At 38.5% G+C, this 27,333-nt stretch overlaps 1 protein-coding gene across 8 annotated transcripts in view; it reads left to right on the top strand.

Annotated features, from left to right (window-relative positions):
* The window catches only part of CHD9 (chromodomain helicase DNA binding protein 9), a gene marked incomplete at its 5' end in the record, with an annotated part of 133,666 nt that overhangs the window by 22,490 nt on the left and 83,843 nt on the right, over window positions 1–27,333 (top strand). For 5 of the 8 annotated variants that reach the window (XM_079759876.1, XM_079759875.1, XM_079759873.1 and 2 more), the window contains one exon: window positions 18,577–18,908. In XM_079759876.1, coding sequence (XP_079616002.1) covers window positions 18,577–18,908 — 332 coding nt within the window. Of the gene's footprint in view, window positions 1–16,931; window positions 17,434–17,522; window positions 17,796–18,576; window positions 18,909–27,333 lie in introns of those variants that run through there. The other 3 variants (XM_079759878.1, XM_079759877.1, XM_079759879.1) reach the window with 3 other exon arrangements.

Below are 27,333 nucleotides of genomic sequence, written 5' to 3'. Positions count from 1 at the left end.
GAGGTGGGTACTCTGATGAATATCTTTCCAGATAAAGTATGCTTCCATGATTAGACAGATTCTTAGAAAATCAAGGTAAATGTACAGACTTTCCTTTGAAAATTTGTATAATTATGAATAACTAGAGGCCCGGTGCACAGATTCATGCACTGGTAGGGTCCCTCGGCCTGGCCTGGGGGGATCAGGCTGAAACCAGCTCTACAACATCCCCTGAGGGGTCCCAGATTGCGAGAGGGTGGTTATCAAGTTACGCACCCTGGAATCAGGCTCCCTCCTGTCTGGTTCCGAGTGCGTCATCTGAGAACCACTGCTGCCAAGTGACTGCTGCTCAGCAGCTCCTGCGTTGAGCATCTGCCCCCTGGTGGTTATTGTACATCATAGCTTCTGGCCAGTTGGCCAGTCGGCCAGTGGGCGGGTTGCTTAGGCCTTTATATATATAGATAAGTACAAATAACCCATGAATATTCAGCAGCTATACTCATGTTTATGGCTTTACATATATTTTCTCATTTAATCTTCAGAACAAGTCTGAGGTAGATATTATCATCTAATGTTTTTACAGATAAGGGCTTGAAGGATAGAATGATTAAATGCTTGCTCAGGGTCAGACACCTGGTAAATGGCACACCAAAGATTCAGATGTAAGCATTAGGACTCTGGAGCCCACATCACCCTCTGTTGCCAGAGTATGTGAATATTGAAGATGGACATGATCTATAGACAGTTATCATTTACTTATTACTGTTGTAACAAATTTGGTGTCTTTAAAGAACATAAACTTATCTTACAGTCCTGAAAGTCAGAATTCTGAAATGGACCTCACATCAAGGCATTGGCAGGGCTGCATTCCTTTCTAGAAGTCTAGGAGAGAATTCATTTTCTTGCTTTTGCCAGTTTATGGAGGCTGCCCACATTCTGTGCTTGTGGATCCCTTCTGTCTTCAACTCCAGCAATGGCTGATAGAGTCGTCCTCTCATTACATGACTCTCTTTGGCCTTTTTCTTCCACCTACCCTTGAGATAATCTAGGATAAGCTCCCTCCATTTTAAGGTCAGCTGATTAACAACCTTAATTCTATCTGCAATCTGAATTCCCCTTTGCCATGTAATGTAACATTCACGGATTTGGGGGATTAGGCAGTTGTTATCTTTGGGGGCCATTATTCTGCCTATAAGCCATGAGGCCAATTAGAAAATATTTAACTAAAGAATTAACAAGGGACTGTTTTATTATTTTATGACTTCACATTATAAAAAAACATGTTTGAGTATCTTACCTTTCAGCAGAAAAATCATTTCTGCTTAGTCTCTTCTCTCTGCTTCTCATGCTAGGAATTATCTAGTGGTCTAGAGTGAAATTATTAGAGTTGGGCTATTTGGACCTTATGGTTTCAGATTTCTCAATAATGTATACTTAAGTGATTTAAATAAACTCAACAATTTTGGGGGGGAAAAACTCCCACAAAATTTTCATATATTCAACAATTGTTTGGTAAGCCCCAGCCCTATCCCGGGCATTGTGCTAAGTACTTTTTATATGTCAACACATCTTATCCTCACAATAATCTTATGATGTTACTGGTGACATCGTAATTTATAAATAAAGAAACCAGATTCAAGGTACAATAGCTTATAAGTCACAGACCCAAGACTTGAGCACAGATTTGAGAAAGTATGTATTGAGAAAAAAATAAAGAAGTTATGATTTTGTAATACATAATTTAGTATTTTTACTTAATTGTTTAAATATTTATATAATATTATAAAATAATTGTATAATTTCAAGTTAAATCATAGTCATCTTAGATATTGAAGTATTTCAGGAATCATCATTGTTTTTTTAAATCAGGTAATCTGATTTCCAAAGTGTTAACTGTATTTTATTTTAAAAAACGCTATCAAGTTTGTTACATTATATCATATGCTTTCAGCATTTTCTTCATGTTACTCATGTGGTTGTATCGCTTACTGAATTGAGCCATAATGACTCAGAAGTTGAATGCATGAGTTTTTGTCATCAGACAAATGAGCTGTTTGTGAAAGAGAGGAATTAGGTTGTTTTCATCTTTGTTTTTGGCATCAGTCATTTGTTTCTCAGTTCCAGTGTTGGACAGTTAACCTTTTGAAAGTGGGCTTTTTAAGTCTCTTTGATAAAGTGGAAAAAACACTGAATTTAAAGTCAGGTGAACTGGGTTCAAGTCTTGACCCTGCTATCTACTATTATAGCAGTCTTAGGCAAGGTACCTTCTCTGCAGTTTTCTCATCTGTAACATGTATTTCTATATTGCTGGCATTTCTGATTAGTAAATGTGATAATGAACAATGAATTTGAAAGTGCTTTATAAATTATAAAGTCTACTTGTTATTTAATAATGATTTCTTGCTCTAAGCGTTTTAAAAAACTTATTTTTAGAACTAGAAGGAACTTTAATCATTAATCAAGTTTTAAATAGTTTACAGTTGTAGAGGCCCAGATATCTATGTAGTCTGTGTAGCTTTTTAGTGACATAGCATAAAAGAGATTCCCTAGTCCTAGTTCCTTTTTATCCTTTTTCTTACATAACTGTTTAACTCATTTTTATGCAGGCTTGTCCTAATATTTGTGAGTCTCAGGAAAAGAGTACAAATGGAAGCTCTCATACTGTATGTCAAAATATTTAAATGTTGTGTATAAAGCCAGTAAACTCTTAAATATGTTCTACCCTTCTTCCTTGACAAACAGAAGTACTGGTTTGGATTTAGAATTATTGGACTCTCTGGAGTCCCACATCCAGAGTGTGGCAGAAGTGGGCCACATTTACATTCCATTTCTATCCCGGTTCCGTCCTGCACCTTCAGGGGCCTCTGAGTACATGTGGACTCCTCTGCCTACATAGCCAAGCTCCACCTTTCTCTCACTATCTCTTTGGCCTATGCATGTGCATACGGGCAATATGTATTCCTTGCCAAACAAAGAATTCCTTTAGAGAACAAATTTAGGGAGTAGAGACAGACCCAGGCAGCCTCTGCAAGTGGGTGTGAGACTGTGTCAGGTGGAGAATTCCGATGCACCTGGAGCATGTTCTAGGAGAGGGAGGGGCAGTACATTCTGTTGGCACTGGGGAAGGGTCATTTTTAAAAAATTAGTAATTAAGCCTGGCATACAATTTTTTTGCATATTATCAGGATGTTCTTTTTTTTTAAAAAATATATTTTATTGATTTTTTTACAGAGAGGAAGAGAGAGGGATAGAGAGTTAGAAACATCGATGAGAGAGAAACATTGATCAGCTGCCTCTTGCACCCCCCCTACTGGGGATGTGCCCGCAACCAAGGTACATGCCCTTGACTGGAATCGAACCTGGGACCCTTGAGTCCGCAGGCCGACGCTCTATCCACTGAGCCAAACCGGTTTCGGCAGGATGTCCTTTGAAGTGCAGTGATCTGTCTGTAAATAGCTATGAGTTCCCCCCCTCTGTCATTCTTAGAATCTGTTAATGTGCTTTCTAAATTTATTTTTTCTTCAGGAAAAATGTTGGCTAAGACTGGGGTAAGTTAAAGGGATTTTGCATAATTTGAGAAAGACAAGTGAGTTGCTAAGGATCTTTTAGATTTTTTTTAACCCTGGCTGGTTTGGCTCAGTGAATGGAGCATTGGCCTGTGGATCAAAGGGTCCCGAGTTCGATTTTGGTCAGGGCGTGTGCAGGAGGCAACCAGTCGATGTGTTTCTCTCTCATTGATATTTCTCTCCATCTTTCCCTTCCTCTTCCACATTCTCTAAAAATCAATGGAAAAATATCCTCGGGTGAGGATTAAAAAAAAAAAAGATTTCTTTTATCTTGAAGTGAAAGAAGAATGAGAAAGATTATAAATATTTGAAAGCTATTTTAGTAATAAACATTTAAATGTACATAAATGTACATAGTAATTTGAGCTATAAAGAAAAAAATCTACCCTAATTAAATGAAAAAATGAGCCCTAACCAGTTTGGCTCAGTGCATAGAGCATCAGCCTGCGTACTGAAGGGTCCCAGGTTCGATTCCGGTCAAGGGCATGTACCTTAGTTGCGGGCACATCCCCAGTAGGGAGTGTGCAGGAGGCAACTGATCAATGTTTCTCTCTCATCAATGTTTCTAACTCTATCCCTCTCCCTTCCTCTCTTTAAAAAAAATCAATAAAATATATTTAGAAAAAATGAACTTATTTTTTATTATTTTTTAAATGAAAATTTATACAAAATATCCTTAATTCTATTAATTAAACATTAAATGTATTAAAATACCACCTTTTATAACAGTTTATTATGTGGAATTATAAATCTTCAATAAGATTAAGTATTTTAAATTAATATGTGTATGAATGTGTGAATATACAGTTGACTCTTGTACAATCAGGGGATGGGGGTGCTGATGCAATGAAACTATCTGTGTGTAACTTTTGACTCCCCCCCCCCCCAAACTTAACTAGTACATGTATATATGTGAGACTATATATATTAGCTAACCTTCTGTTTTCTGAACATAGGTCCTTTCAACATTACACTCAACAGCCATTCATCTAGTACATAGTATCTTTTTAAAAGCTATTAGAATTGAAATAATGTAGCCATTTAAACTATCAGTTTCTAGGCTAAACTTTGAATCAACATAAACCTATATGTTGCTACTGCTAACCATGCTAAAACATAAAAATTAGCAGCATTGTAACAGATAGCCATAAATCCACCACATAGGTTTAACAAATGTAATATTTGTTTTAAATCTTTTTTTTAATTAAAAAAAACACACACATATAATGGCTAACCATTGAAATCCCTACTCCCTTTCTTCTCCCTTTCCAGAGCAAACAACCCTTCTGACTTTGTTATATATCTTTTCAGTGTGTGTGTCTTAACTTCATCTTAGAGGCATAGTTCATAAACATCTGGGGAAGGAAGGGGACACAATGGAATAGTTATAGTATATATCTGTTTATTTATTTACTAGAGGCCCAGTGCATGAAATTCATGCGGCGGGGGGGGTGGGGGGGGCGGTTGGTCCACTCAGCCCAGCCTGCACCCTCTCCAATCCGGGACCCCTTGGGGGATGTCCGACTGCCGGTTTAGGCCCGATCCCCAGGCCTAAACCGGCAGTCAGACATCCATCTCACAATCTTGGACCACTGGCTCCTAATCACTCGCCTGCCTGCCTGGTCACCCCTTACTGCCCCCCCTGGTGGCCAGGTCACCCACAACTGCCACCCTCTGCCAGACTGGTCACCCCTAACTGCCCCCCTTGGCCTGGTTGCCCCCAACAGCCCCCCGCCCCGCCTCACTGGCCTAGTCACCCCTCACTGCCCCCCCTGCCAGCCTAATCGCCCTCAACTGCCCTCCCTGCTGGCCTGGTTGTCCCCAACAGTAACCCTCCCCCCCCCCCCCAGCCTGGTCACCTCTTACTGCCCTCCCGCGCCACCCCCCCCCCCCCCCCCCCGCCGGCCTGGTTGCCCCATGCAGCCTGCTTGTTCAGTCATTTGGTTGTCTCTCACTAACTCCGCTGCGGGCCTGATTGCTGTAGGCAGCCATCTTGTTAGGGCATGAGGGTCAATTTGCATATTACCTGTTTATTTTATAGGATTCTAAAATATTTTTATTGAATTCAGAGAGGAAGGTAGAGGGAGATAGAGATAGAAACAGCAATGATGAGAATCATTGATTGGCTGCCTCTTGCACACCCCTACTGGGGATCCAGCCTGCAACCCGGGCATGTGCCCTCAACTGGAATCAGACCTGGGACGTTTCAGTCCTCAGGCCGATGCTCTATCCCAGTGCTTGGCAAACTCATTAGTCAACAGAGCCAAATATCAACAGTACAACGATTGAAATTTCTTTTGAGAGCCAAATTTTTTAAACTTAAACTTCTTCTAATGCCACTTCTTCAAAATAGACTCACCCAGGCCGTGGTATTTTGTAGAAGAGCCACACTGAAGGGGCCAAAGAGCCGCATGTGGCTCGCGAGCTGCAGTTTGCCAACCACGGCTCTATCCACTGAACCAAATCAACTAGGGCTATCCCTGTTTATTTAAATGAAAGATTTAAAATAAAAAGCAAATACTATATCTATGTAATCTTGTTTCATGGGTCTTAATTTTCTCTATTAAAATATTGTATAATTAAACATTAATAATAAAACAAAATAGTAACTTTGGTTAAGCAGCCTTGAGTTTAAAACTCCTTTCTGCTACTTACCAACCATGTAACCTTAATGGCTATTAACTGAATTGATGGCTCACAATTTAAAAACATTCTTAGATAATCAGATCATCAAGAAGCATGATGGCCTATTACTAGGTGGAATCATCTTGAAAGTATTGCACCTGAACAGATATGATCTGAGAAGCGCAGAGTACTCACTTACATGGCACTGAGGAACAGACTGGGACATATAGTCTAACTGGTGCAAATGTTTTCCAATAGGGAAACTTACTAAGCCATAGTAGGTAGATAGGTTATTTCCTCTCTTTTACAGACGAAGCTGAGGCCCAGGTAAATGATGAAACTGGAATTAGAAACCAGGGCAAGCCGACTCAAAAACCTTCCCTTAATCTCAATATTATGTTTTGAACTAGAGGCCCAGTGCACGAAAACGTGCATGGGTAGGGTCCCTATGCCTGGACGGCTATCAGGGTCAAACAGGTTCCCCGCCTCCCTGCTTCCTCCTTCCCTCGCCACCCACGCACCACCACTGTGGTCCCCCCTCTCCCAACCCTTGGCCCCCCTGCCTCCTCGCCTCCTCCTTTCCTCGCTCCCTCAGCACCCCGCTGCCAATGCTGGTCCCCCGCCATGTTCCACTCCGCCCCCTGGTGGTCAGTGCACGTCATAGCAAGTGATCGAACTTCCATTCTCCCAAACTCCCGAGGGGACACTTTGCATATTAGCCTTTTATATATGTTTTCAATAGCTTTCAGTGTCACGGGTAATTTAGGAACTGATGAATTCGATATATTTAGTGTTGTCATTCAGTAGTGAACTTGGGTGAGGTTTTGTGGTTTTAAAAATATACTTGTGTTTGGATGGAATAGATGAACTTTTGAACAGTGCAGCATTGAAAAAGCAACACAAACTGAAGTAAAATAATAGAAGGTTGACTATTACATGTTTTTATTTCATGTATGACCTTTTCATAAATTTTTCATCAAGTATTCAGGTATATTTATTGGAATCACTTCGTAACCTTTGATATAAAAATCTGATCCTGTTACTTCTCTATATGTGATTATTTACTGATTCCTTAATTCTTTCAGCATAAAGTCCAGATATTTTAGCACTAGAGGCCCGATGCACGAAATTTGTGCAAGAGTAGGTCTGGACTTCCCTCCAGCACCCGGGACCCAGGCTTCCCTCACAGCCCTGGCTTCATCCGGAAGGTCATCCGGAAGGACATCCGGTCTAATTAGCATATTACACTTTTATTATTATAGGTGATTTATGACACTTGATAATCTAATCCATTGCTTTTCATTGTTAATTGCTTATCATTCTTCCAACATGCATCTAGCTTTCTTGTCCTGCTAATCACCACTGCATCTGTAAATATTTTAATTTACATATCTAATAACACAAATATTTTTGTATTTAAGACAGCACAAAATCAGTTTCACACCTAAAATATAACTATACTTCCTTAATAATCAAATAGCCAAAATTGAAATTTCCCTTGTAGTTTACTAAATGTATTTTTACAGTTAACGTGTTCAGGTTGAAATTAAAAGAAGGGCCACATTGTATTTTTTTTAAGCTTTAATTTTTTGTAAAAAAAAAAAGAAGGGCCACATATTATACTTGGTTGATATGTATTTTAAGTGGCCCTTTTTTTCTTCTATTTGTTATTATTTTGGCATTACATTTAGTCTTTTTTTTTAATAATAAGTCTTTATTGTTCAGATTATTACAGGTGTTCCTCTTTTTCCCCCCCTCATAGCTCCCCTCCACCTGATTCCCCACCCCACCCCATGCCCTTACCTCCCGCCACTGTCTTTATCCATAGGTGTAAGATTTTTGTCCAATCTCTTCCTGCACCCCTCAGGCCCCCTTCCCCCTGAGAATTGTCAGTCCACTCCCTTTCTATGTCCCTGATTCTATTATATTCACAGTCCATTCTGTTCTTCAGAGTTTTTTTTATAATAAATCTTTATTGTTCAGATTATTACAGGTGTTCCTCTTTTTTTTTTTTCCCCTCATAGCTCCCCTCCACCTGATTCCCTACCCCACCCCATGCCCTTACCCCCCACCACTGTCTTCATCCATAGGTGTAAGATTTATGTCCAATTTCTTCCTGCACCCCTCAGTCCCCCTTCCCCCTGAGAATTGTCCATCCCCTCCATTTCTATGTCCCTGATTCTATTATATTCACCAGTCCATTCTGTTCTTCAGATTTTTTATTCACTTGATTTTTAGATTCACTTGTTGGTAAGTATGTATTTGATGTCTTTTTGTTGTTCATAATTTTTACCTTTACTTTTTTATTTTTCTTCCTCTTCTTAAAGAATACCCTTCAGCATTTCCTGTAATCCTGGTTTGGTGGTGATGAACTCCTTTAGCTTTTTCTTGTCTGTGAAGCTCTTTGTCTGACCTTCAATTCTGAATGATAGCTTTGCTGGGTAGAGTAATCTTGATTGTAGGTTCTTGCTGTTCATCACTTTGAATATTTCTTGCCACTCCCTTCTGGCCTGCATAGTTTCTGTTGAGAAATCAGCTGACAGTCGTATGAGTACTCCCTTGTAGGTAACTAACTGTTTTTCTCTTGCTGCTTTCAAGATTCTCTCTTTGTCTTTTGCCCTTGGCATTTTAATTATGATGTGTCTTGGTGTGGTCCTCTTTGGATTCCTCTTGTTTGGGGTTCTGTGCGCTTCCTGGACTTGTAAGTCTATTTCTTTCACCAGGTAGGGAAAGTTTTCTGACATTATTTCTTCCAATAGGCCTTCAATATCCTGCTCTCTCTCTCCTTCTAGCACCCCAAAAATTCGGATGTTGGTACGCTTAAAGCCGTCCCAGAGGCTCCTTACACTATCCTCACACTTTTGGATTCTTCTTTCTTTCCACCTCTCTGGTTGGGTGTTTTTTGATTCCTCATATTCTAGATCTTTGGTTTGACTCTTGGGGTACGTTGATCTACAGTTGAGTTTCTGTATAGTCTTTATTTCAGACAGTGTATGCTTAATTTCTGACTGGTCCTTTTCCATTTGTTTGGCATTCTCATTCAGGTCCTTGAAGGTCTCACTAAGTTCCTCGGAGGTCTCTTCAAGTTTCTCAGCGGTTTTTAGAAGATTCTTGAGTAACCTTATAAATGTGGTTCTGAACACAGTGTCATCCAGTAGTTTACTTTCCTCCATGTCTCCCGTTCGTGACATGCTTCTGTGTCTCCACATTTTGGCTGCCTCCCTGTGTTGATGGAGTGGCTTGGTGTGGTAGGTGACCTATAGGGGCCAGTAGCTCAGCTTCCCCAATCACCCAAGGTGGCCGCTCTTAGTACACCCTTTTGTGGGCTGAGTGCAAAGTCTTGGTATAGTTAAGTCTTGATTGCTGTTGTTACACTGGGAGGAATTGACCTCCAGGCCAATTGGCTGTGAGGACCCGCTGTGTCTATAATGGGAGAACTGCTGCGCTGGAGACATGCTTATGGTGCAGGACTTGTTTCAGTGGGGCTTTTGTGCTCACTAAGTCCGCCTCCCGAATGTGTCATTTATGGGTGTGAGGAGTTGAAATCTGGTGTCTCACACTGACCACTAGGTGCATTGGCTTCTGGATCTCCAATGGGGTGCAGGTCAGCTACTGTCTGAGGCTGCCCTGCAGGTGCTACATTGAGAACCACAGTCCTCTCCTCCCTGCTTGGAGCTTGGAGGCTTTGGCGCTGTCTGTACCAGGTTGCAAGTTTACTAGAGTTAAACTGCAATAGAGAAGGCCATTCATATGCAAAAGCCGCTGCTTGGAGCTTGGGTATGTTGGTAGATTGTGCAGGGCAGAGTCTCAGGACGTCACTAGGCTAGGGCGTGGAAAACAGCAATGGTTGGCCGTGAGCCGTCTCGACCACGTCCCCACGTCTCGCGCCCCAGCACAGCAAACGGTTATTCTTGCGCGCAGCTCTGCAAGCAAGCCACCCTCACTTTCTAACCCGATGGCAGACAGCCCAGTTTCTCCTCAGAAAATGGATTTCAGAGAGATCGGGAGCTTGTCTCTCTTCGGGCCGAAGAAAGCAACGCCCGCTGCCAACCGGGCTCCGCCGCCAGCTCGCCAACCGGGCTCTGCCACCAGCTCGTATCCCGTGCGCGCCCCCGTACCTCAGTTATTCAGCGTCTGTGCCCTGAATGCTCTTTTCTCTTTCTGTCTAGTTGTAGAGCCTCCAGTTAGCCAGCTTTTCCCGTGGTTCTGGGCGATAAACGTTTTGTCTCTTAGTTGTAGTTACGAAATTGTTGTGGACGGCAGCAGTTAAAATGTTTACCTACGCCGCCATCTTGGATCTTCCTTCACACTTAGTCTTAAGTATCTTTTAATCTATAGTTCTGAACCCTTCTTTGTTTTGTTTCTTACATTTTTTTTGCTGAAGAAACAGAGCCACTTACAGAGTTTCCCACATTCTGGATGTTGTGGATTACAACACATTCATTTCTCTCTCTGTGTTTCCTGTAAGTCATGTAATAAATTTTATTTTTAAAAATACAGAACTTTTATGAGAATACACTATTTGCCTAACCTGCTCTGTGGATGATTAAGATAAAGCAATACTTTTCATAGTATTACCTTTTTAATGTAAGTTTCAAGATTTATGATACTTAAAAAATTAATGTCATGGTTAGCTACAAGTAGAAACCTGTGTACTACACAAGTCACAAGATGAAAATAAGCCATTTATTGTGAACATGGCAGTTTACAGATGTGAAGAATATGAAAAAAAATTATTGCTTCACTTCCATCAAAAACTCTGAAAGCAAATCTAAGAGTAAAACTCAGAAGAATTCTGACAGATTTATAATACACTCTTGAATCAGTTTTTGCCCCTTTTCTCTTTAAAAGCAAGTCTTTATTGGTAGCTTGTGGGGGGTGGAGGGGCTCGGGAAATCATGCGCAATAAATAAAAAACAAAAGAATTCACCACACTAATGTTTGACACATTACCGAGATTAACTACAAATTTCTTGTTTTTGGAAGACTTGTTTAATGTGAATTTTTAACTAGATAATTATGATCCTTCTTGAGAAGATTAAAAGCTAGCGCACTGGCTTACCATAAACAGTTTAAGGGAACTAAAATGCCTTGTAAGTTAGCTTTATAATATCACATTACTTTGAGATACTTTGCTTTTGACTGCAGAGCGCTTAACCCTTTCCTGTCACCACTTTTTCCTGATCCTCATCTTGTAGTTTCTTTTTGTTTTCCTCATTAGCTCCTCTTCATCTGCTAGCTCCCTAAACTTCTAGTTTTGGGGTTTCACTAGTGGTTTTCTTCTGTTACTTTCTCTGCATTGTGTGTTCAAGGCTTGCTGTGTCTTTCCTGTTTTACATTCTCTTCTAATGGAACTCCATCCTCCTGGTCCTCCAGGCCTGAAGTCTGAGAGTCCTGTCTCCTGAGAAAGCTTGAAAGATGTTTAGCTACAGTGCAGTTTTATCTATGTTGTTGAAAACTCCTTGTTCTGTGTTTTATTCTTATTAAGGAACTAGAGGCCCGGTGCACAAAATTCGTGCACGGAGGGGGGTTGTCCCTCAGCCCAGCCTGTACCCTCTCTAATATGGGACCCCTCAAGAGATGTCCGACTGCCCGTTTAGGCCCGATCCCACGGGCAGTCGGACATCCCTCTCACAATCCAGGACTGTTGGCTCCCAACTGCTTGCCTGCCTGCCTTCTTGATTGCCCCTAACCGCTTCTGCCTGCCAGCTTGATCACCCCCTAACCACTCTGCTGCCAGCCTGTTTGCCCCCAACTTCCCTCCTCTGCCGGCCTGGTTACCCATAATTGCCCTCTCCTGCAGGGTTGATCACCTCCAACTGCCCTCCCTTGTAAGCCGGGTGCCTCCCAACTGTCCTCTCCTGCTGGCCATCTTGTGTCCACATGGGGACAGGATCTTTGACCACATGGGGGCAGCTATATTGTGTGTTGCAGTGATGATCAATCTGCATATTATTCTTTTATTAGATAGGACTATACTTATTTTCATTATTTGAGACCTTTTATTCCTTCATATTTTAAAATATGTGAAATAGAACTTTTATTTTTCTATCTACTTTTTCCCCAAGAGGGGAAGCTGTGCTCTCCATAGTAGATGTATAGCAGCCATGTGATCATTCTCTCCTTCTTTTTTGAAGTTTGTAATTTCCCCTTAAAGTCCACACACTGCTAATTCAATAATTTTTAGTATTTGTATACAACTAAAATATTTAAAATTGATGAATTCCCAAGTGTGGGGGTAGAGTATTTGGGAAAATTATTCCACCAAGAGCGAAGAGACCTGAGTCCCCCCTCAGATTTTAACACCTCTGGTTTCTTGCCAAAATCTCTTTGCTTCATTCTTTCACAAAGGGAAAGAAGATAACAGGTGGTATGAAAACTTTCTGATTTTGTAAGAGTTAACATTCATAAAGGTTAGACACCATCTTTTTTCATTCTCGTCTATTTCATTTTTTAATGTTAGTCTGACCACACTAAATTTATATCATGTCTTGCTTTTAGGTCATGACCTGTGGTTTGAAAAACACTCATACCATAAATCCTTGAGTTTCTCCAATATTATAATGTCTCCGGGTCTTTCATATATTCCTTCCAATTGCTATCAAAATAATTAACATATCACAAGATATCACCTTATGTTTTGCTATAATTTCTTTTTCTTAGAAATTTTGGAGATGATATTAATATATGTCTTTATCTTCTTTAATATTTTTTCTTATTTAGCATATAAGTTCTTTGGGACAAAGTCCTTTGCCTTTATTTTTAATTTTTAAAAAACTGGTATTTTGAGACTTGACAACTTTACAGAAAAAATCACAACTGAAATAAAAAAAAATTCTTTCATTTGGTAAATACTTGTAAAGTACAAGGCTGATGTTCTGTCACCCTCAAAGACTTTAGTGTATATTTTCTGTGGATAAGAGAGAATATTTTCCTAACTAACTACAATGTAATAATTGGAAACTTAATACAGCAGGACTGTTGGGACTAAGGAGAAAACAAAACTAAATACAGTTAAGTAGTCGACAGAATTTGAGTAGTGCTTATATACAGTAAAGGGAGAAAAAATATAACATTGAAAAAAGTCTAGCAGCTACCCTTTTGTATGTTGAATGTATGTGTGAATTGAAAATGTTTAGTTAACACCTCAATATTGATCTGTGGGAATATAGTTTTAAAATATTGTATTCTAATAGAAGAATATTTAATCATAGATTCCCTGTTGTCTATGATTAAGATTTAATGTTAAGTCATTTAGATTTTGAGTAAAATAATAGAATCTATTGGAAAGCTTTACAGAAATGAGATATTTTAGAAATCAAAACAATGTTTTGTGGATCATGTCAATGAGTTAAGGGTATTGAAAGAAAACAGCAGAAGATTCCATATCTGGTATTCTAGACCTGTCCTCTCTGAGAATCCAATTCTAAATTTCCAGTTACTGGAGCTCTTCATTTCAAATTCAGTGTAAAATAATTAAACTTGTCACACACACATGCACACCCTTTATCAACTAAATTTCCTATTTCTTTTGCCTTCTGTACCAGTTACTTATTCTAGAAACCAAATATTGACTCTCCCTGCTCTTCAGCCCTACCCCTCCATATCTAGTTGCTTTCTACATCTTGGAAAGGGCAGTGATAAGACCTAAATTTCATCCTAGCTTTATTGCTAGTTTCTTTGCAATTTTGAGAAAGTCACTTTTTTCTGTGTTCAAACTAGTTCCTCTAAATCAGTGGTTCTCAACCTTTCTAATGCCAAGACCCTTTAATACAGTTCCTCATGTTGTGGTGACCCCCAACCATAAAATTATTTTCGTTGCTACTTCATAACTATAATTTTGCTACTGTTATGAATTGTAATGTAAATATCTGTGATTTTTACATTACAATCATAATGTAAATATCTGTCGCGACCCACAGGTTGAGAACTGCTGCTGTAAAGCCTAAGACCATTGGAAATCACAGATATTTACATTACGATTCATAACAGTAGCAAAATTACAGTTATGAAGTAGCAACGAAAATAATTTTATGGTTGAGGGTCACCACAACATGAGGAAATGTATTAACCTTTTGCACTCGGATGTTGAGTGTGACTTGACACGGTTAGCATTAGAATAAAGGAATCGAGAAAAAAGCAAGCGAGTGCAAAGGGTTAAAGGGTCTTGGCATTAGAAAGGTTGAGAACCACTGCTCTAAATTATGGTATTTGAACCAAATACGATATAGTGGTTAAGAGCATGCTTTTCATAATGAAGCTGTCTCTGCCTTTTTTAATATACAAGTGACCCAGTGCACGAAATTCGTGCACATTAAAAGGGGATTAATTAGAGGAAATAATTTAATATTGCTATTTGCCCTTTCTCTATAATAGAAGTGTCAGAGATGAAAGAAAATTAGTAAAATGTATATGAAAACCTTCCTCCTGTCAGAGTCTGGGGTACACCATGGGACCCAGAGCCAAGTCCCCACCCACCCATATGCACCTCAAAATCGCTTGAGACACAGACCTGGCCACCCCCCCTCCCCATTGCGCTAGATCCAGACCTGGCCAGTCCCACCCTTGTCAAGCCCTGCTGGGCAGGGGGCATAGCCTTAGGTCCCCTGGCCTGGCACCAGGACGGGGGGTGTGGCCTGAAGTCCCCCAGCCCAGACCGGGGCAGGGAGCGTGCCTTGAGGTCCTCCATCAAGCCCCGCCAGGTGGGAGACACGGTCTGAGATCCCCTCTCGAGCCCTGCTGAGTGGGGGGCATGGCCTGAGGTCCCCCATCAAGCCCCGCTGAGTGGGGGTGCGGCCTGAGTTCCCCTGACCCAGCACTGGGGGTGCACCTTGAGGTCCCCCGTCAAGCCCCGCTGGGTAGGGAGCATGGCCTGAGGTCCCCTGTCAAGGCCAGCCAGGCAGGGGGGGCGCAGCCTCCGGTCTCCTGGCTTGGTGATGGGGCGGGGGGCGCGGCCTGAGGTCCCTTGTGAAGCCCTACTGGGCGGGGGGTGCAATATGAGGTTCCCCGGCCTGGGGCCGGGGTGGAGGGCAGGACCTGAGGTCCCCTGTCAAGCCCCAGGGGGGCGTGGGAGGGCGTAGCCTCAGGTCCCTGCTGATTGCTCGTTAAGGCTCATTATGGGAACTTGGCCTCAGCTGTGGGTGAAGCCATCTTTGTGATGGTCAATTAGCATATTCCCTCTATTAGATAGGATTTTTATTGATTTCAGGGAGGAAGGGAGAGGTAGAGAGAGAGATGGAAACATCAATGATGAGAGAGAATCGTTGACTGGCTGCCTCCTGCATGCCCCCTACTGGGGATTGAGCCCGCAACGCTGGCATTTGCCCTTGACTGGAATTGAACCCGGGACCTTTCAGTCCACAGGTTCACGCTCTATCCACTGAGCCAAACCAGCTAGGGCTGTCTCTGCCTTTTAATCCCTGCTCAATCATTGAGTAGCTGTGTGATCTTGGGCAAGTCACTTCTCTATGCCTCAGTATCCTCAGCTATCAAATGAGGATAACAGTAGTCCATCTCTCACGACTAATTGTTTCGAAGATTAATTGAGCTACTATATATGTAATATTAGTAATAGTGCCTGGCACAAAGTAAGGACTAAACAAGTGTTATCTCTTGTTATTGTTATGATTTTTAAAATTCTTTGCTCTTAGTTTTGTTCTATCATTTTGTAATTCTGCTCTAGGAGTATGTCTCCTATTTGCTACTGCATTGTCACTATACCCCTATTATCATTCAGGACTAAATTAGTTATTACATGCAAAATGCTTAGAATAGTGCCTGGCACTTAATAAAATAAGCACTTGGTAAGAATTGGCCCTTATTATTTGGTCATTGTGATTTTTACATAGATGACCTCTCGGGTCATTCAGAACCTGTCCTTGCCATTAGTAGTCAGTCCTCTGCCTTTAATTTTCTCTCCTGCTGTCCAGATTCGTCTTTCTAGGACAGTTCATATAATGTTACTCTGTTATGAGACTTTCCGATGCCTAAAATGAAAAAAATTTAAAAAGGATTCTTTGATAGAGGTAACAGATGACTTGCCACGACCAAATGAGAAATATTAGTATCAATGAAAGAGGTAAACTTAAGTTTTAAGCAATGAAAATTATGTTTTAGCTACTTAAGGACACTGCTTACTAAAATAGTCTCAAATTTTTATGGAAGGAAAAGTTGTACTGATGAACAAATTCAGGTGGACTTGCTACTTGTTTTTAGCAAGGAACTACAATTAAAAATTTATTTGAAAAACTCAGCAATGCAATTAAAATGGAATATGAGGGGTAAAGGTTAGGAAGATTTTATATTTTTATTTTAGGAAAATTAATGTGTTCACATTTAAGGAAAAATTTAATTGTGGTTAGTAATTCTTTATAGACAACTCTGGTGTGTTCACTTTAAAATTCTTTTTAGAATTTAAATGAAAATAGCTTAATTTCTCTATTTTGAAAATAGCATTTTTAGCTTATTGTTAGAAGAATCATAAGAGACCTTATCTAATTTCTTAAAGAGAAGTCACTTGCTATGTGTTCATTTGCATGACCTGCTCTTTAACCCTTTGTTTGCCTTCAGCTATTTCTATATTTGAAATATTTTAGGGTATCATGCGGAAAAGTGTTTTTCTCCAGTAAAAATTGCATTGGGTTTTGTTTTTTAATACCGATAGCTACATAAAGCTATTTAACCATCATTTCAGTTTTCAGGTGATTTTTAAAAGTCAGGTTTTTAATGTATATTTTTAAAAACTTGGCTGCAGGAAATGGCAGCGTGAGAGTTAATGTGTTACATGGAGGGAAGAACAGTCCATTGGGGGTTAAATTGCAGAGTCTAATGGAATAATAACTGGTAGCACCATCTGCTGGCCTACTTCCGCAGAAGGAGTCAGTATTTTTAACGACATCTCTAATATTCATGCTGATGCATTTTGATGCTTTGTGCATGCATTTCTTTCTGTGCTTTGTTGGAATCTGGCTATCTGCTTATAGCTATTGAGGGAACTCAGCTTTTCAGGAGGACTTTACAGCCTTTTCATATCTAAATAGGATGAACAGTGGAGATAAACTTGCTAAGGCAGAAATGTGTTGATCAGTCACAATGTGTATTTGTGGAGGGTTGTGCACCTCTTGGTTGCAGCTTGCTAAATAGGCCATTTAGGAATCTTCTTTCAATGCTTTTTTCTTGAGCACTGCCTGGGGTGGTGAAAAAGCAGAGGGCAAGCCTTTGTCTGACGCCAAAAATGTCTTCAGTGAAGAGGCCAAGAGGAAGGGTAAGTGAAAGCCTGAATGAGTGGGAGGAGGAGGGGTTCTTTGGGCTAAAAGGCTAATGGGATTGAATAACCTTCCTTATTACTGGCTGCTGCTGCGGGAGTCGTACTGCATCGCCATCTTGAGCTTGTTGCTGTTTTCTCGAGTCTTGGTTATTTGTTATAGCCTGTAGGCCTTAAGGTGGCATTTTAGTGAGCGATTCTAAGCCTTCCTTCCTCTCCCAGTGCCGCAGCACTGAGATGAAACCTTTGATGAGGCAGGTATAGAAAAGATATCCAGTGAAGCCCACTGGAATCAGCATGAAAATGTGTTTGGAAATTCCTGGTGGTTTTTTCCTTTGCTATAGTCAGAGGCATGTTTACGGGTAAGAACATAACAAAACTGTGATCTATATGTGGATGAATGTGTGTTTAAACAGGATATTCTTTTAAAAATGCTGTTGATCTGCTTCCTGTGATATTGCTAAATATTAATAATTTTAACATAAAACTATAAAACTTGTGTGTTTTTTTCCAGAATTGCTTGAGCAAAATAATTGTGATATAGAAAGGCGGGGGGGGGGGGGGGAGGACACATTTTAACTCTTCCATGGAAAAACTAAAACTTTCTCTAATTTTAAGTATGGGAATGTTTACTAACTAGCTATGTTGCTGCCTATTGCACATTAAAATTATTTCAATGTTTCAGGGTCTAGTTCTAGTTTCTTATAAACCAGAGGCTTTATTTTTCTAACAATTATAATAGGAGTGGCCATTCTGTGTTAAAATTGCTAATTTAAATATATTAATAATTTTCAGAGTTCTGGAATGAAGAAGAAAGAAAAGACCTTTTTTAAAAAATGTCAAATGTATAAAATATTTACATGGTAAAATTTGAATCAACTAATCAAGAATGCTATGAAAATATAAGTGAATCTGTATTATCCGTCTTTAACCTTCATTTTTAAAAGCACTAGTTGAGCTTTTTATTTCATACGTACACTAATTTCTAGACTAGCAAAATGTTTTAATTTTCAATTTGTAACACTCACATATTTGCTCATGTTTGTTACTTCTTTAAGCCTAATTTAAAATACTCAGATATTTATGTTCATTTTTTTTAATGTACTCTGGTATGTTGTATAAATAATATTTTGGTTTCTCTAGCCTCCGTCTTCCAAGAAGAATGATGGTTCTGGGACATACACTAAGTTGCAGAATACCCAGGTGAGGATCATGTCCGAGAAGAAGCAGAGAAAAAAGGTGGAATCAGAAAGCAAGCAAGAAAAGGCCAATCGTATAATATCAGAGGCCATAGCCAAAGCAAAGGAGCGTGGGGAGCGCAATATTCCACGAGTCATGAGCCCTGAGAACTTTCCTAGTGCTTCAGTTGAAGGAAGAGAGGAGAGGAGAAGCAGAAGGATGAAAGCCAAGCCAAAGGACAAAGAGAGCAAAAAAGCAAGAACTTGTTCTAAGTTAAAAGAGAAGTCAAAAATTGGGTAAGTTGGTTAAGAATCAAATTTAATTCCTTTGATGTGCGTGTGATGAGTTTTCTCCCACTTTGGAGTTTTCAGTTGTTAGAGACTATGTAAACTGTTGCTTTTTTTTACTGAATTAGGTAATATTCCAGGATCTACTAAATTTTATCATCCTGTGAACATAGCTTTTTTTTTTAAGTTAATATTAGTAAAAGGAATTTTAAAGGAAAATATTTCTATATAAAACAGAAAAAGAAAAACAAAACTAAACCCATATTGCTGTTCCAGTTTCAAATTTACTTTCTTTACAGAACATGCATTAAAATTCTTCATTAAGATCTTTTAAGCTCTTAGTCATACTCCATTGGGCACCTTATACTTCGGAAACATGAAATACAAAATTTTCTCATAACCTTTGACTAAATGGAATGGCATGAAAACTAAGACTTTTAATCAACAGTACGCAGCCCTTTGGCTCTTACAATCTTTCTGATTTAATCCATGCAATCAAGAGACCAGGTGAGGATTAATGCTCCAAGAAAAATACAAGGACAAAGAATTGCTCTAGGAGGATATATTAATCCTAGGCATTTTTATTTGACAAATTATCTAATACATTTTCAAAAAATAAAATGTAGTATTATTTGTTTTATATGTATGGTTGTTTTAGATGCAAGGATAAAAACAACCTAAGGTCAGTATAGTTTAGAATTGTTTTTGCAGAACATTTGGTCATTTCTGTACGTTTTATATGAAAAGTATTTACTTTTTTTACTTTTTTCCCAACACAAGAAAGTACCCAGTAAATAATTCTCTTATTATGAAAATCTTCATTTGCTTAAGAAGATATTGATACATTATGTAAATATTTAGAACTAATACAGTTTTTTTAAAACAAATTAATTCTCGGCATTTTAAATGTAGCCACCAAATTGAATTATATTGTTAGGCCCTTTCAGTCCAAACCATTAAATAATATATGCTCTCTTGCAATAATAGAGTAATAATTAATATTATTGATTTTATATTTTATTTGCAGATAGCTTAAATAAAATTTTAAAAATAACTTTCTACTACTTTCATACTTAGAGGTTTTGGTATGAAAGTATCTTATTTTTCCAATATTACTTTACGAAACCTCATATTTTAAGCCTTTAATGTATTGAAAGTTAACATAATTAAAGTCAGAGATATGGATAAACTTGTGTACTTTTTTTGAAAGGATATTTAAAAACAACACATAAAATGAGGAAATTTGTAGAAAAACTTGAAAAGTTATAGCAAGTTTAAATGTGGGGGATGGGGGTAGCTAGCGACAAAAGATACCAGAAGTGAACTGGGCTCAAGAAAAAACAAGGTACGTTAGAGGAAATTAGAAATAATTAAATTATAATAGAAAAATTTGGATTTTTTGAAAGATATGAAATGATATGGTAAGGAACAATAATTTATTGCAGTTGAGTGTTTATATTTTTGTTCAAAGAGATTAACAATAAATTATTTTAATATTGTGCGGTATTAATTTAGTACTTGTTTTTACAGATAACATTCTTGAAAACATAAGCTGATAATTGTACTGGATAGATACTGAGTAGTTGCTAAAAAGTACTGTTGAGAGTATACGACTTATTAAGAATTGGTTAACATCTTTAGTCATAAACAAGCTCTTAAAAACCAGTAACAGACACTATAATGCAAGGAAACTGGAAAAAATAAAATGAAATAATACAAGTGATGATGAGAGTATAGAACTTTTTGATAGAGGAATTTATAAATTGTAGGCAGGTAAGTAAAATTGAAGCTTGCATATATATTGTTATTAAGCTGTTAAGAGTAAAACTATCAAAGCCAATGATTATTTTCATTTTAGAGGAAAATATATAGTTGGAAATGAAATTCATATACAATCTAGAGTTGCTATATTAGTCAATTGAAGTATATCATTTCTGTGCTTTCCAATAAACTACTATATTTTATAATTTTGAACTTGCCGAGTTTTACATTTTTATGCGGAGAGTCATTTAAATAGCCTTGGTTACATCATTTTAATTAATAGCATTTTATGCTATATTAAACATTTTCTTATAAAATGTTGTTTTCCCGCTGAAACCGGTTTGGCTCAGTGGATAGAGCGTCGGCCTTCGGACTGGAAGGTCCTAGGTTCGATTCCGGTCAAGGGCATGTGCCTTGGTTTCAAGCACATCCCCAGTAGGGGGTGTGCAGGAGGCGGCTGATCGATGTTTCTCTCTCATCGATGTTTCTAACTCTCTATCCCTCTCCCTTCCTTTCTGTAAAAAAATCAATAAAATATATTATTTTTAAAAATAAATAAAAAATAAAATGTTGTTTTCCCATTCGTTTTGAATGAATTGAGCTGTTGGTAATATCAAATGATTGATATCAGATAAAATTGAAGGGAATACATTTTAGAATAACCATTAATAATGTGAAATATAAATTTTAAAAGTAAATTTGTAAACAGTAAGTATGGTTGATGCATAGTCAGTGTTGGTGTTTATTTAACCAATATGTTTGATTTTATGTACTCTAGGAAGACTCATCTGAAAAAAACCAATACTGCCTGTGCTTGCTAGTGTACTTGGAATCTTTTTATTATTTTTGACACTTAGAGATTAATGTTTTAACCATACAAGGAGTAGAGTGTCCTTTCCAGAGCACTTTGACATAATTTAATTTAATCTTGACAGCAGTTCTGTGAGTTAGATTAGGCATGCAATATGATAATGTGCTCAAATTCTTTGGCTTTGGAACCAGTTGCATTTGTTCAAATTCCAGTTTTGTCACTTACAAGCAGCATGACTTAACAAATACTTAATCTCTTCAACCTTTAGTTTTCTTACACATAAAATGGGGATAATGATAGTACTTGCCTTGTTGTATTATTTTGAGGATAAAATGATTTAATAACATTTAAAGCAAACAGAACAGTACCTGGGATTTATGTAATAAATGTTAGCTATTGTTATTTCCTGAAAACATACATAGCAGATAGCTGTTGAAGGAAAACAGGGTCAGGAGCCACACCCTTCATTCCAACCTAAACTTGCACTCACCTGCCTAGGTTTTCTTTCCATTAGGCTCTGTACCTAAATAAGATCAGTTAAAAAAAAAACAAAACAACAGTCAAAAACAAAAACAGTTGCTAGGAGAATAGGTTAACTTTTTAATGGTTTTTTCCATATGAGCATGTCTCTCTGTCAGGTTAGCTAGAGTAGCATTTAGGACCGGTAAGTTAAAAAAAAAAATGTTTTTTATTGATTTCAGAGAGGAAGGGAAAGAGAGAGAGGTGGAAACATCAATGATGAGAGAGAATCATTAGATGGCTGCCTCCTGCACACCCCACACTGGGGATCCAGCCTAGGACAGGTAAATTTTGTTTGGAATAAGCCTGAGTTTGAAAGAGTTGCCCATGGTTATATGAAAGGGTGTAGGTTGAAATGGAAGTGGCAGGTGTAAACAAAGAGGTAGGACCAGAAACAACCCTTTTCTATTGTAATGTCTTCATATCTTGGCATACATTTAATCTGTAAAAGTCCTTCATAACTAAACTTTCTTTGAATTTGATAATTATTCTGTTTGTTTTAGGAATGCTAGTTATCAGATGCTAGAAGTAGCTTTTCTCTTTAGTTAAAGCAGAAACATCTAAATTAGGAAATGTTTATCAAGCTCAAGTAGATATTTAACAATGTCATGTTTTAAAGAAAAACAGTGAAAAATTGAATAATCTCAATTATATTATCCCTTTTTTTTGCTATAGTCTTTTTGGACCCCCTAGAAGGAAAATAACATTTATTAATTAGCTACCATCATATGTATATGTATATTTATTAAAAAAACTAACATGTAAAAAAAAACACAAAAACAACAACAACAAAAAACTAACATGTATATTCAAATGCACATCTCTAGAGGGGCATTTACGTCTAAATAAAATATAAGGGGAAATAATAGAAATAAAATCTGAGGGGGAAATCAGATGAATTCAGAAAGTGGAACCACTTTGTAGTTTATGTTAATAAAGTGATAAATGAGATCCTGATTGCAAGTACTCAAGATAATAGGAATTTAGTATTTGTTTAGATAAACTATAAATGTAGTACTTATTTCATTGTTTCTTGGCCTATGATAAAGCAGTTTGAAAAATATGTGTATAAATGTATTATGTATTTTTAATAAATCATATGTCATTAGTAGTCTCTGTACGTTCTATAATTTTTAAATTCCTAGCAGATAAAATGTTTCATTGATTTCATTCCTAATGCCTGAACTTAAACTCAGTGAAAATCCAAAACATTCATCTGTAGAAAGTATTGATATATACATTACTAGTATGAATTTAATTAAGGTTTACAGTTCCAATTTTAAGAAGTATACTTTTATATAAAATGTATTAGTAAGATTTAACATTAGTAAACTATGTGCTTTATTTCATTACATCTAAGATGTCATTAATTATAAGACAACTAGAAGCCTGGTGCACGAAATTCGTGCATGGCGGGGGGTTGTCCCTCAGCCCAGCCTGTACCCTCTCCAATCTGGGACTCCTGGAGGGATGTCCGACTGCCCGTTTAGGCCCGATCCTGGTGGGATCGGGCCTAAACGGGCAGTCGGACATCCCTTTCACAATCCAGGACTGCTGGCTCCCAACTGCTTGCCTGCCTGCCTTCCTGATTGCCCCTTACCGCTTCTGCCTGCCAGCCCGATCACCCCCTAACCACTCCGCTGCCAGCCTGGTTGATGCTTAACTGCCCCCCTGCCAGCCTGTTTGCCCCCAACTTTCCTCCTCTGCCAGCCTGGTCACCCCTAACTGCCCTCTCCTGCAGGGTTGATCACCTCCAACTGCCCTCCCTTGCAGGCCTGGTCCCTCACAACTGCCCTCCCTTGCAGGCCGGGTGCCTCCCAACTGTCCTCTCCTGCTGGCCATCTTGTAGTGGCCATCATGTGTCCACATGGGGGCAGGATCTTTGACCACATGGGGGCAGCTATATTGTGTGTTGCAGTGATGATCAATCTGCATATTACTCTTTTATTAGATAGGATAGAGGCCTGGTGCACGGGTGGGGGCCAGCTGGTTTGCCCTGAAGGGTGTCCCGGATCAGGGTGGGGTTCCCTTGGGGCGTGGGGCGGCCTGAGCGAGGGGCCTGTGGTGGTTTGCAGGCCAGCCACGCCCCCTGGCGACCCAAGCGGAGGCCCTGGTATCTGGAATTTATTTTCCTTCTACAATTGAAACTTTGTAGCCTGGAGCGGAACCAAGCCTGCTGTTCCCTCCGGGGCGGCAGCCATTTCTGTGGCAGTTAATTCACCTTCTACAATTGAAACTTTGTTGCCTTAAGCGGGTGGGCCCGGCCAGGGTGTGCGCAAAGCTTTGCTTCCCCTGTTGCCGCCGGCAACCCTGGCCTGCTCTCTCAAGCTCCATTCTGCCGCCATTTGTTTGAATTTGTTTACCTTCTATAATTGAAACTTTGTAGCTTGAGTGGAGGCTTAGGCCTGCAATGGCTATGGAAAGCTTGGCTTCCTCTGTTACCTGGGAAACCTTTCTCTCTGTGGCTGTAGCCATCTTGGTTTGGGTTAATTTGCATACTCGCCCTGATTGGCTGGTGGGCGTGGCTTGGCTGGTGGGCATGGCTTATGTAGCGGAGTGATAGTTAATTTGCATATTACCATTTTATTAGAGAGGATAATTTTGTGTTAATAAGAAAAAAAATATTGCCAACTAAAACTGGCATATTGTTGATGATTAGGTGAATCTTGATTTCATAGATATTAATATGTGGGAAAATGTGTATCCTAGAAGCACTGATGTAAAGTATTTGATTTTAATGTCCCTATTTGTCAATAATTTTAAAAACATAAACACCATTTTATTTTTTTAAGAAGAAATGTTTATTAGGAATAAAAATTGAACTGTGCTAATATTGAATGTCAACTGTAATTGAAAAATAAAATGTTAAAACAGGGTTAAACAGTGCTGATAAATAAATATATTGACTATGATTTATCCTTAACAACTTTGTATGAAATAACTAAGTAATTTCAACTTCTTGAGAAAAATTATGTCCAGCCTTAAATAGGAAGTAATTTATAGTCCAAGTTGTCCAAAGCTACAATACAATGTTAATCTCACAAATTTAAGGTTAACTAAAATACAAAATCCTTTGAAAACTTGTTTTTTTTCCAAATGAGTTTAAGCTGGAATTTTAAAATGAACCTGAAGCAGGAGCAATCTCACCAAATTAAGTGTTAATAAAAGAAAAAGTTTATGTTTAATAATTTTAAAAATAGCCCCAGTGTTTTTCACTTGGCTTGCAAAGAAAAATTAAAATGTGCATGTAGCCAAAACCGGTTTAGCTCAGTGGATAGAGCGTCGGCCTGCGGACTGAAGGGTCCCAGGTTCGATTCCGGTCAAGGGCATGTACCTTGGTTGCGGGCACATCCCCAGTAGGGGGTGTACAGGAGGCAGCTGATAGATGTTTCTCTCTCATCGATGTTTCTAACTCTCTATCCGTCTCCCTTCCTCTCTGTAAAAAAATCAATAAAATATAAAAAAAATAAATGTGCATGTATTTTTGCTTGTTTCCTTCACTTATGTTTCATTGGATGCATTAATTACAACAGATTAACTAATTTGATAAAATTCAGTGTTTGTCAAATTTTTGCAGAGAATCAACAGGGTGCAATTACAGATTGATACTGTGTAGACTGCAGCTTATTATGCAGACTCTACTAATATGTGGGCAGGATATAGATGAGTGCATAAATTACATCTGACAATCAAATATAGATGTCAAGTATAAAGAGGTTTTCTAGTGCTTTAGACTTCTCATATAAGTTAACATTTCAAATGTAAACTTAGTTTGGAATTGCTCTTTGCTTTCTGAACCAAGCTATGTTTTGATATCCCAGGTGTACCAGTTAATAATGCGGATTTTTTTCAATAGATGGAGTTACACATATGTTGATATATATGCGATTTGATATGTGTGCTATTTTGTTGTATTGACAGCAAGATTCAGAACTTCATATGTCAAATTTTCTGAAGGTGTTAACATCATAGATATTTTTACGCTAAAAAATGTCGAATTTTGTGCCAAAAAAAGCATTTGAGGGAAGTTTTAATTCATTAATTTATTTTGAAGAAAAGTGCTGCTGAAAGTTATCATATACTTCAGTAAGCTTATGGTGAACATGCTCCATCTCAAGATACTTGTGAACGCTGGTTTAAATGCTTTAAAAGTGATGATTTTGATGTGAAAGACTAAGACGTCCAGATCAACTGAAAAAGTTTGAAGACCAACAATGACAAGCATTATTGGATGAAGATGCGTGTCAATCTCAAAAACAACTTGCAGAAAGATTAAACGTTGATCAGCAAACTATTTCCTATAGTTTACAAGCAATGGGAAAGATTTTAAAGGAAGTAAAATGGGTGCCACATCAACTGAACGAAAGACAAATGGAAAACTGAAAAGTATCAGTAAAATGTTGCTTCATCGGCACGAAAGAAAGTTTTTTTGCATTCAATTGTGACTGGCCATGAAAAGTGGATTTATTTTGAGAATCCCAAACACACAGAATCATGGGTTGATCCAGGTCAACCATCAGCATCGACTGCAAGGCCACATCACTTTGGAAAGAAGACAATGCTCTGCGTTTGGTGGGATCAGGAAGGTGTGGTGTATTGTGAGCTTCTAAAACCAGGTGAAACTGTTAATACTGATTGCTACCGTCAACAAATAATCAGTTTGAACCACGCTTTGATCGTGAAATGACCAGAATGGGCCAGAAGACACGGCAAAGTAATTTTGCTTCATGATGACACACCATCACACACTTCAAAACCAGTTAAAGACACATTAAAAGATCTTATCTGGGAAGTATTAACCCACCCGCCATATTCACCAGACCTTGCTCCTTCAGATTACCACTTGTTCCGTGTTCCGATCGATGGCACACGCACTTTTTGAGCAGCACTTCAAAACATACAAAGAAGTGGAAAATTGGGACTCTGAATGGTTTGCCTCAAAACAAGAAAAGTTCTATTGGGACAGTATCCACAAATTACCTGAAAGATGGGGAAAATGTGTAGCCAGCGATGGACATTACTTTGAATAAAGCACTTTTGATGTTTCTCCTGAAATTACCGTGTTTTCTGTGATTACAAAATCTACATTATTAACCGGTACACCTGGTATAATTATTGTATGGTGCTGAAGTTTGCTAACAGATCTTTTTAATGTTTTAACAAAACAAAACTTGCACAAAGCCTTTATTATTAATATAGTCTGTATTACTTTTTTGCTTTGCTTTGGTGATATTTCTGGAAATAGCAAACTATCAGTTTATCTGAAGAATGTATCTGTGAAATTTTAGTTTTGTTTATAATGATGTTTTATTAGAATTTAAATAGTAAACTCTTTGTGATTCA

Source organism: Cnephaeus nilssonii (genome assembly GCF_951640355.1).
Source record: "Cnephaeus nilssonii genome assembly, chromosome: 20".
In the NCBI taxonomy this organism is placed as follows: domain Eukaryota; kingdom Metazoa; phylum Chordata; class Mammalia; order Chiroptera; family Vespertilionidae; genus Cnephaeus; species Cnephaeus nilssonii.
This window is presented reverse-complemented; position numbering and strand designations above follow the sequence as displayed.